This window comes from Mandrillus leucophaeus, unplaced genomic scaffold (assembly GCF_000951045.1).
Source record: "Mandrillus leucophaeus isolate KB7577 unplaced genomic scaffold, Mleu.le_1.0 Scaffold670, whole genome shotgun sequence".
Lineage (NCBI taxonomy): Eukaryota > Metazoa > Chordata > Mammalia > Primates > Cercopithecidae > Mandrillus > Mandrillus leucophaeus.
In genome coordinates this window covers 438962-450143 of record NW_012107253.1, presented here as the reverse complement: position 1 = coordinate 450143, position 11182 = coordinate 438962, and the positions used below count along the sequence as shown (strand labels likewise).

The window sequence follows — 11182 nt, the reverse complement described above, 5'->3', positions numbered from 1 at the left end:
TAACACGGTGAAACCCCGTCTCTACTAAAAAATACAAAAAAACTAGCCGGGCGAGGTGGCGGGCGCCTGTAGTCCCAGCTACTCAGGAGGCTGAGGCAGGGCAATGGCGTAAACCCAGGAGGCGGAGCTTGCAGTGAGCAGAGAGCGCCACTGCACTCCAGCCTGGGCGGCAGAGTGAGACTCCATCTCAAAAATAAAAAAAAAAAATTAAAAAAAAAATAAAATAAAAACTATGATTAATTATAGGATTACAAATGGTCTTCATTAGTATGAATACGGGCCATTTAAATATTTGGTAATCTTCATTGATTGAAAAAGGACTGGCCAGACGGGGTGGCTCATGCCTGTAATCCCAACAGTTTGAGAGGCTGAGGTGGGAGGATCACTTGAGGCTAGGAGTTCAAGACCAGCCTGAGCAACATAGCAAGACCTCGTCTCTAAAAAAAAAATTTAAAAATTAGCTGGGCATGGTGACACATGGCCTATGGTCCCAGCTACATGGGAGCCTGAGGTAGGAGGTCACTTGAGCCCAGGAGGTTGAGGCTGCAGTGAGCCATGATCACACCACTGCACTCCAGTCTGGGCAACAGAGCAAGATCCTATCTCAAAAAAAAAAAAAAAAAAAAAGGAAAAAGTACCCAGAATGCTGGGATAGATAAGTTCAGGTTGAGCATCCCTAATCTAAAAATCCAAAATCTGAAGTGCTGTAAAATCTAAAACTTTTCAGCACCGACAGGATGCCACAAGTGAAAAATTCCACACCTGACCTTGTGTGACAGGTAGCAATCAAAATTCAAAATGCAGTCAAAACTGATTCATGCACAACATTATTAAAAATATTTTATAAAATTACCTTCAGGCTATGTGTGTAAGGTGCATATGAAACAAACGAATTTCGTGTTGAGACTTGGGTCCCATCCTCAAGATACCTCATTGTATATATGCAAATCTTCCAAAGTCTGAAACATTTCTGGTCCCAAGCATTTCAGAAAAGGTGTAGTCAACCTTCATTAGCTTTATGCAAAAGTAAAATAAAAAGTCAAAATGAAATAAAAATGACCAGACTGTAAGATGTAGAGGGGATCTGTATCCTGTACGTGTCCAATTCGTTGTACAGCTGAAGCATAACAGTTTTTGTGGTTTCAGCTTTTCAGGGGCTAAAGACACATCATGGGCAAAACAGAGTGCATGAACAGAGTGCATGGTGGCTATTCCTAACCTCAGGTTAGAGGTCTGAATGCAGCACAGAGCAGCCCGCCTCCACCACAGGTGGCTCATGGCTTGATTTTCCTGGTTTTTTTTTTTTTTTTTTTTTGAGATAGAGTCTCGCCTTGTTGCCCAGGCTGGAGTAGAGTGGTGCGATCTCAGCTCATTGCAACCTCCGCCTCCCAGGTTCAAGTGATTCTCCTGCTTCAGCCTCCCGAGTAGCTGGGATATAGGTATGGACCACCACGCCCAGCTGCTAATTTTTGTATTTTTAGTAAAAACGGGCTTTCACCATGTTGGCCAGGCTGGTCTCGAACTCCTGACCTCAAGTGATCCCCCCCACCCCAACCTCGGCCTCCCAAAGTGCTGGGATTACAGGCATGAGCCACCCCACCCAGCCTGTTCTCATTATTTCTCTTTGTAGTGAGGTAAGATTTGTTCCTAATTGAGGTAGATCAGGAGAAAGAGAAAGAAAAAATATTTTTGTCATTCTCTGAAATAATGTGCCAAATAAACCAAAGGTGACATTTTATGGGTAGGTCTGAAAACTAAAGGAGTGTCTGTTGTCATAAAACCAACTTGTGGTATCTCATTGTTGAGAAGGCATAACCTGTGAGCTTCCACTGGGTCCTGTGAAGCGGCGATCTGAGAGGGTGCCCGTCCCCAGAGCATGCCCACTGGCAGGCCCTTTCTACCTAAACCCAAACCAACTTCAAATGACACTTGCTCCAGACAGCCCACAGCCCAGGGCACACCCTTTCTTCTTATCGACCAACCTACCTCTTCTACGGCTTAGCTCTCACAGTGGAGCTAGCAGGGGACAGACCATTTTCAGTCAAGTTTCATTTTCAATAGAGAAAATCCTATTTTCCCATTAAATGGAGTTGAAAACATGGTGAGGAGGGGATTAAGGCAGTGGCCACCCCTGCGGTCTGCTGGCCTTGGGCCACATCTTTTAGGAGTGCCTGTGACATTAATTTGTACATGGAAAATACTTGAGTCTGTGAAATGAATTAGTACCCACATTGTTGTTTTCTAAAACTGGAAATTCATTGTTAGAAGTTAACTTAGAACAAAAGAAGCCTTTAAGAATGTCCTATGGTATATCAGACCCACTGTCCAGGACATGTCTGACGATCTTGCTTAGAGAAAAGAGGAAATGACCTTCACTTGGTCATTTAATTAGCTGAGGCCACTATGTTCAGAATCTCATATCCTTGACCTCCTGAGCATTAATCTGGAAACTCCACACAGTGTACAATGTATCCATTTTAGGTTTGTTTACCTTCTCTTTAATGACTTAACAGAAAAAAACTGCATGATGAAATATATTTTCTCCAAATATATATATATTTATATAATATATAATCTTAGTTAACTCAAAGGTATATACATTGTATAATAAATAATATTTATAAAAAGAGACTTTTTGAATATAAAATCAAAAAGATCAACAACTTCTACAACTTTTTACAAAACTTTGGATACAGCAGGTTGGTAGGAAATTTCGGTTGGATACTATTACCTGACTACGGCGAGAATCATTACAATGCACTCATGTACTATTATTAAATAATTACTTGTCAGCTACTTGAATACGCCCCAGAAACATGACTTTATCACTTTTAATATAGAATACATAGATATGAAAAGATTGTTTTGAAAATTCGTATCCATTCTGCTGAAGTATTCTCACATAAAGCAAGCATTATCCAGTTGACATGATTTAAAACTTTTCAGTCTAAGGTGAGATGGGGAGGGGCATTTCAGACTCGGCGGAGGGGGGAGATGTGTATCTTTAGCAGGGCTTGTGGCCAGCAGATTTAGGAGTGAAGGCGGGCTCCTGGACGGCCGCCTTGGCAAGCCCGCCTGCACCAGCTGGGAGATCGCTGACCCGGTATTTTAGGTCAGGCTCAGGTAGACCCCAGAGGGAAGGGGGAGAAAGAAAAACCTTTGTTCTGCTCATTCCCCTGCTGCATCTATTCTTTCTGATTCTCCCTAAGACAGTTGTTGAACTGATTCGTACTGTGAAATCCATGTGCCTCCCTTTTGCTAGCTTTCTCTAGGACCCTCGGCTGGACCAGTATGCCTCAGGGAGAACTCAGCCGTGAAATGCTTCACCAGAGGGAGTACGTGACTGCTGGTTCCCCTTTGAACTTCTAATCCAGATCCTTGGGAACTGCATGGGTGGAAGCTATCTCAGCATGCAGGTGAGGGAGGAGGAGCTGGGGGAAAGAACTCTGTCCGTGTTTACTCACATTGGCCCCAGAGAGGAAAGCACACAGTAAGATGGGTCCGTACTGGAGAGGAAGCAAAGGGATGGTTTTCATCCTTCCCATCTGCTAGTCACGAAGTTGGAATTTCAGGAATCGATTGCTACTCCCTCATGGATTCTTTGTCTAACTTACACTAAGGTGACCTGGAGTCCAGCTGCTCTACCCGGAGTATCTGTACACAGAATCTGCAGGTGAGCACGGCTGGGAAGGACTGAATGGCCCCTTCCGAAGATACTGCTTCTTTATTTAGGAAGCCATTTGAGCTGGAGAAGACTTGCCCCCTTACATAACCTATTTACAATGTCCACTACCACAAAAAAAAAAAAAAAAAAAAAAAACTGCATTGACAGTGGAAACTGCAGAATGGTAGAAAAGGATTTTGAGATCTGACTGCCTCTCGTGCAGAACAGGGTTATAGAGAAAATGAGACAGAAGAACACAGAGCTGCTCTTCAAATGGCTGACCAGGCCACCCTGAGCTGCCAGTTCTTCCAAACTCCAAATCCTACTCTAATAACTGACGCGGACCTCCCTACCACTTCATCCTAGCTAAACCTATGGCTTTTATCAGAATGAGAAATTAGCTCAAATTTGAATGGGAGTAGACCAAGAAAAGGAGACTGCAGGGGTGCACCCTACTTCCTGACTCCCACCTCACAGGCGTCTTGGAATGTCACCAGAAGCAGCAGTTTGGAAACAGAACCTTGCCCATGCTGATATCTTGACTGCCAGGCCGAGAGCTCACATTAGCCCAGCCTGTTCTGTTGGAGTCGAATTTTTTTTTCATTTTTATTTTCTTTAACGTGTGCAAAGATAAGCCTCAGGTCTGTTCCTATCAGACCCTAGAGAACTAAAAAGAAAGCCCCCTTCTTTAAAAACCACACACCATCCAGAGTAGGGTGAGAAATGTAAGATGAGAGAGAGGGAGAGCCTCCCCGTCCACAGGCGAGTTGGGTCTGGGTCATTTACCACGCGTGCGGCTGGTGACAGTTCCTTGCTGTCTGACGCTGAGGGCTGCGCCCGGCTCTAGGTCCTGCTTCCCATGAGACTTCGCTGAATCTGCCCAGCCACACACTTCACCCCTTCCCAGCGCCCTTGGGGAAAATAAAGAGGAAGAATTAGAAACATAATTCTGTTCCCAGAGACCACCCATTGGGGTTCAAAGATCAAAGGCTGCTGATGAAGCTGAACATGTCCCTGGTGCTCAGAGGCGATGAGGACTTGGGTGGCTTCTCCAAGCTGTCCTCTGTGCTTTGTGCCTACTGTTGAGGGAGGTTGTATGATTCACAGGAGAAGCAGGGCTTTTGAGTTCACAGAATGGGATCGAAATTCTACCTCCCCCACCTCTAGCTGAGGGCCTTGGACAACAGGAAGCCCAGGAGCAGGTCACTCAGGACGGGAGAAACAGTGCCCGGCCGAGGGCCCAGTCCCCAACTCCGAGTCAGCTGCTGTGCTGGGCTCCCGCCAGGCATGCACTGTGTTTTTGTACCGCACCAAATAGCTTGATAATGAGCTGTCCAAATGGGAGAAAGCCTACTTAATTACGAACAATTCCTTCCCATTGGAGCAGCAGTGTGCTCATTTTATTCATTTGCATAGTCATATCTCACAAAGGGTTTGAAGCATTCCCAGTCAACACCCAGCTCCTCTGGGGGCTGACGAGGCCAAGGTAAGACTACTTTACAGAGGCAGAAACAGGCTCAGCCAGATTGAAGGGACACATCCAAGGTCTCTCAGCAAGGCAGTAACAGATCCAGGACTGGGCGCAGCCAGGCCACTTGACTCTTGCCGGAACCTTTCCAGCTCACCATGCTCACAACAGCAGAGTGACGAGGAATAAATCTGGCACTTGTAAGGCACCAAATCAATGGTTAGCCAGAGACACTGGGTAAAAGCTACAAAAAGCTACAGAAAAGGTGTTTCCCCCACAAAGGAAGGATACAAGCCATTTGACAGGGGCTCTCTCCTCGCCATGTGGGGGGGCCGGGGCCTGCTCTGGGACTCGCTTCTCTCTCCTGCCTGCACTGCCAAGACTGTCGGGGAAGCCAAGAGAACAGCTAAAGACTCTGTTCCCTGCCATCCCTGCCAGTGCATCCCGCAGGCTCCCGTCTTGCCTACAGCGTCGGCAGGGAGTAGCAGAGTCTCGGCCGGCCTGGGCCCATTGCTCTAGAGCAGGCAGCTCGCCTGCAGAGGTGGCTCTGGGAGGTCAGCTCTGCTTGGCCCAGGAGCCTCTGTGGTTATCCTCTGAGCACCTGGGCCCCGGGCCAGGCCCTTCATGTGCCAGGTCTCCAGTCCACAGGACAACCCTACACAGAATACAGTTCTCATCCCCAGTTCACAAATGAAGAAGCCAGGGTTCAGTGAGGCGGAAGAGCTGGCCTGGGAGTGTTCATCAGAAGGGCACCATGTCGGAAGAGTGTCCTCCACTGGTCACAGAGTGAGGCCTCCAGAGCTTCCACAGAGAAGGCATTCAGGGTAGGAACCACTTGGACCACAGCATCTTGAAACCATATCTATGTAGCATTTTACATAAGATTGAGGGAAAAAAAACCATTCATTGTCCATTTCAGAAATGAGGAGAAAGAGGGCTGATGAAGAGTACTGATTCTGGCTGGGCGCGGTGGCTCACGCCTGTAATCCCAGCACTTTGGGCGGCCAAGACGGGTGGATCACGTGAGGTCAGGAGTTCAAGACCAGCCTGGCCAGCATGGCGAAACCCGTCTCTACTAAAAATACAAAAATTAGCCAATCATGGTGGCGGGCGCCTATAATAATCCCAGCTACTTGGGAGGCTGAGGCAGGAGAATCGCTTGAACCCAGGTGGCGGAGGTCACAGTGAGCCGAGATCGCACACTTCACTCCAGCCTGGGTGACAAAGCGAGACTCAGTCTCAAAAAAAAAAAAAAAAAAAAAAAAATTCTGCTGGGCTGCCGTTGTCACCACCACTGAACTGAGGAGGAAACTGGCACTGGCACTCGCAGGCCAGACAGCTGAGCAGACGAGGGGAGCCACTGGACTCACCTTCGTCCTCTCCCACTCCCCACACTGCTTTTGTTCAGACACCAAGAAAGGCAGTGCCACCTGCGGCCTTTCCGAACTGTCCCCACCAGGACAGAATTTGAGCTGCACCGAGGGGCTTCCTAGAGGGGCTGAGTGAGTCGCCCCTCAGCCAGAGCTCTTCTCCATGATGTCAGGTACCTCCCATATCTCAAGAGAGGCCCGTCCACTTCCCTCCCCTACTCCCTATGGCACAGACATGTGCCAGTAGCTCAGAGGCGCCCTGCGGAACTGCATCACCAAGGGGGGACTCTACCTTTTCACAGACTGCTGTCCCCCAGCACCGCCCCAGCCAACAATGACCCAGCAGGGAAGTGCTTCCCAATTAACTAAGCCCTGTCCCCAGGGTCCTTTCATTTGTCCCTCACAGCACCTCTGGGGAGCACGACAGATGAGGAACCAGGTCTATGAAGAATTTCTTGCTTGGGTCACACGGTTGGCTAGTGGTAGGAGCTGGAGCAGGGCAGGGCCTAATTCCAACACCCATGCTCATGTCTCGACATAGTAGGCTCCTTCTCAGGGGAGAGAAAAGGAGGAAAGGGCACCCCAGCCTTAAAAACCTTCCACCCCTGGGGTCCAGGACCAATCCTCATCCATGCTGACCTATCCCGGGGTGCTGTGAAACCCAGGGCCACTGCATAGCGCCTCCCAGGCAGGCCACCTCTGGGAAGCTTGGGAACAAAATCCACCAGCCTTTGATCCTTTGATTACTCATCCCAGCCACTCTGAACTTGAATCCCTCCTGCTCCCCGTCATCATCCATAAACTCGGTGAGAGTGCTCCCCACTCCACCCAAGCTTCAGATCTGTCAGGATATAGGTTTATATGCCGCTTCCCCCCACCCACCTCCCTGAGGTCGGTAAGATTGATGCTTGTGCAAGAACTTGCCCTCTAAGTTCAAGGTGGACGCACACTGACTCTGCCTCAGGGGTAGAGGAGACATTTCGGCTCTCCGCTTGAGGTATTTAAACTGTCCCCACCCCCCAACACCATCACCACTTTATAGTAAGAAAGCTGAGGCCCAGAAAAGTGAAAGAACAGGAAGTTACTGACAAAGTTAGGACCAGACGTCAGGTCTCCCAGCTTCCAACCCCACAGCTCCACAGAATGCTCAAGAATGACAGCTAGTGGCTATGCAAAAATTTGATCTGGCTCATAACTTACTAACTTGTGTCAAAATGTTAATCAATTGCTGGTAGCTAATGTGCACACACTGGATTTTGTTTTGTTGTTGTTGTTGTTTTGTTTTTTTGTTTTTTTGTTTTTTGAGATAGAGTCTCACTCTGTCGCCCAGGCTGGAGTCCGGTGGTGCAATCTCAGTTCATTGCAACCTCCGTCGCCCAGGTTCAAGCACTCCTCCTGCCTCAGCCTCCTGAGTAGCTGGGATTACAGGCACCTGCCACGACACCCGGCTAATTTTTGTATTTTTAGTAGAGACAGGGTTTCATCATATTGGCCAGGCTGGTCTCAAACTCCTGACCTCAGGTGATCCATCCACCTCAGCCTCCCAAAGTGCTGGGATTACAGGCGTGAGTCACTGCACCCAGCCAACACTGGGTTTTTATCTGTGCTTTGTGCAATCCACCAAGTCTCTGCCCAAGGACCATTCTCATGGAAGCTTGAAAAATCCTGGCTTCCTATTTTGACTGTGGGAACTTGTGTGTCTTGGATAGCTCAGAAACAGAAGGGGGTCGTCAAGAAGAAGAGATGGGCAAACAACCCCACTCCCTGCACCCAGGCTCCCAGCCTCCCCCACCTTCCCAGAGCCCTACCTGGTGCCCTACTTGCAGGTGTGCACATCGTAGATGCGAATACACTCCTGGCAGCTGACGTAGCAGCACCAGTGGAAGATGCAGTGGCATTTTTCCTTCCGCTTCTCCGTCCTCGTGTTGTGGCCACGGCCACAGCAGAGCAGATCGCAGCCATCAATGCCATGGGAGGTGACATTGCAAGTCCGGTCCCTTGTGCCAAAAGAACCCGTCTCTGGGTTGGGCTCACAAAAGTTGGGGGAGTTCTCGTAGTAGACCAGGTCCCTCTCAGTGGGCGGCTTGAAGAGCGAGTACTTGGCCCGGAGGGTCTCCACCCAGCCTCGGGACTCACGGTGCTTCTCTACTACCATCTCCGAGGCGCTGTCGTACTTGTCCTTGAGGAAGTCGCCAATGGCACGGAAGTCAGGCTGCGCCCACCAGCAGGTCTTCACCTCACAGCTGCCCGACAGCCCGTGACACTTGCATTTGAGGTGCATGTGGTCCAGGATAGTCTGGGGGAGAGGAGTGGCAGCTGGCCCCCAGACTGACCTCATGAGGGGGCACATCCGGGCCTTCCCTCTCTGCCCCTGCCCACCACCTTCCCTCCAGCCTTCTCTACTCCTCTGTGCCAGGAAGAGAACTGATGGGGACTGAGGCAAGACCTAAAGAATAGGACCATGTTTCCCTCCCCCTTCACACCCCAAGCATGGGCAGACAGCACGTCCACTTCTCACAGCATATGAAATAGGAGTTGTTGCCTGGGCGCGGTGGTAATCCCAGCACTTTGGGAGGCTGAGGCGGGAGGATCACCTGAGGTCGGGAGTTCAAGACCAGCCTGGCCAACATGGCGAAACCCTGTCTCTATCAAAAATACAAAAATTAGCTGGTGTGATGGCGGAGAATCATTTGAACTCGGGAGGTGGAGGTCGCAGGGAGCTAAGATCGAGCCACTGCACTCCAGCCTGAGCGACAGAGCGAGACTCCGTCTCAAAAAATAAAAATAAAAAAGAAATAGGAGTTATCTCCATTTAACACATGGGGAAACTGGGGCTGGGAACTTAATGTGACTCACCCTAGATCATACAAGCACAGTAAGGGAGTGGAGGCTGAATTCAGAGCCAGGTTCCCAGGACTTGACAGCCCTACACCGCGTGACAAGGTGCACAGGATGGGTGGGTGGTACCTGATTCCACGGGGTGGCCATGCTCCCAGGCCGACTCACCCGGGTGGGGTGGAGTCCAGGAACTGCCCAAGGAGGAAGGAGGGTGGACAGACGAAGTGGCTGTGGGGTGGGGAGGGGGCCAAGCCTGGCCAAGGGGAAAAGGAGTCCACGACCCACAGGGCTGCCAGAAGGGGTGGGGTGGGGGCCAGGCCAGCTCCAGAGGGGAAGGGCGGGGGGAGGGGTGGAGGAGAGGGGGGCTCCCTGCAGGGTTGGGGGAGGGCAGCCTGGCTCACCGTGCGGCCCGCCTCGTTGTTGTGCTTGTTCATGGCCGAGCGTGCGTCCGGCCTGTTCTCACGCGCGTCCGCGAACTCCCTGGACACTAACACCCCGAAGTCAGCGTCTTCGCTGCAGCCGCCCCACTTCCAGCCTTCGCCAGGCGGCCCTTTATGATGCGAGTCACAGCCGCAAATGGTGGAGGTGCCCTCGGCGCAGGAGCGGGTGACGGCGAAGGCCACGCCGGCCGAGGCGATGGCGTGCACGAAGGCCGACTCGCGGGTGGCTGCAGGGAGGCCGTGGGGAGGCAGCACTCAGGACCCGGCCTGGGAGCACCTGCCCTGCCTCCACCTCCCAGGCCAGGACGTTAGGGGAACGAGACCAGGAAGAGTTGAAGAGCTCACCAGCCCTGAGGCAAGACGGAGGCAGCTTCGCCACCCTCTTTGGCTGGTTTAGACCCAGTTGGGTATCCCCACTTCACAGATGAGCAAACTGAGGGCCCAGGCTGCTAACTGATTAGCCCAGGGCCTCAAATGCCACAGGGCAGAGCAGTGCCTGTTAGAAACAGGGGCCAACACCAAAGCTCTGGCAGGCTGCTGCCGAGATGAGGCAGCAACCTTAACAGAAGCCACTTCTGAGCTGGGCACACACCCCTTGCCCTCCACCTTCCCAAAGTCCAGAGACCACCCAGCACAGGCCTGAGCCCTCCCACGCCTGAGTGAGCTCCAGGTCTGTGAGGAGGGAGGCCTGGGAATCTACAGCCTAAACCTGCCCAGGCCCACCCCTTCCGCACCCGGATGCATAGGGGCGACCCCTCTCATTTTCTCGGTCTCTGTTGCCCTTTTTGTAAAATGGACACAGCTTCCCTCCGCCCCTAGAGCCTCTCACCAGGAGGGTAATGGCCCGTGCCTCAGTCTCCCCATCCCCATTCTCCTGCCCTCATGCCCAGACACGGCCAAGCCCCGCCCAGAAGGGTAGAGACACGGCGCAATTCCCCTGGTTCTATCCCAGGGTCCAGCGCAGGGCAAGGGGAGACTGTCAGGGGTGTGCTCCACCCTCCTCACAACGGTCATCATCTCTGCATGTGCTTCATTCACATAGAAAGTTTTACTCATCTTATAGATGTGGACATTGACGATCAGGGAGGCCAAGGCCTGCAAGACCTGCAGCCCAACCATCCCTCTCCTCACAGCAGGACCCCGGAGCCGGAGGTGACCCGCCACCTGGCACAGGCTGCGAAACACCGGGCCGGCCTAGTCGGCAAAATTGGTCATAAATGTGACCAAATTTATTCAGAAGCCAGGCGCCCTCCACCTCTCCTGGGCTGTGGGCCGAGTGCTGCAAGAAGGAAACCCGGGACCCCTCGTGGCTCCCCCGGCCGCTCTCCGCGGCCCCCACGCCCTCCTGCGCCACCTACAGAGGGTCCCGTCCCAGTTCCACCGACGGGAGGGCGGAGAGTGC

General features: G+C 51.5%; 1 protein-coding gene across 1 annotated transcript in view; it reads right to left on the bottom strand.

Moving 5' to 3' along the window:
• Positions 1–2475: 2475 nt before the first annotated feature.
• Positions 2476–11182, bottom strand: part of WNT3 (wingless-type MMTV integration site family, member 3) — a 59811-nt gene continuing 51104 nt past the window's right edge. Inside the window, exons 3-5 of the mRNA XM_012001927.1 lie at positions 9742–10007; positions 8311–8798; positions 2476–4575 (exon numbers count right to left, since the gene is read on the bottom strand). Coding sequence (XP_011857317.1) covers positions 8319–8798; positions 9742–10007 — 746 coding nt within the window. The 3' untranslated portion in view covers positions 2476–4575; positions 8311–8318. The remainder of the gene's footprint in view (positions 4576–8310; positions 8799–9741; positions 10008–11182) is intronic.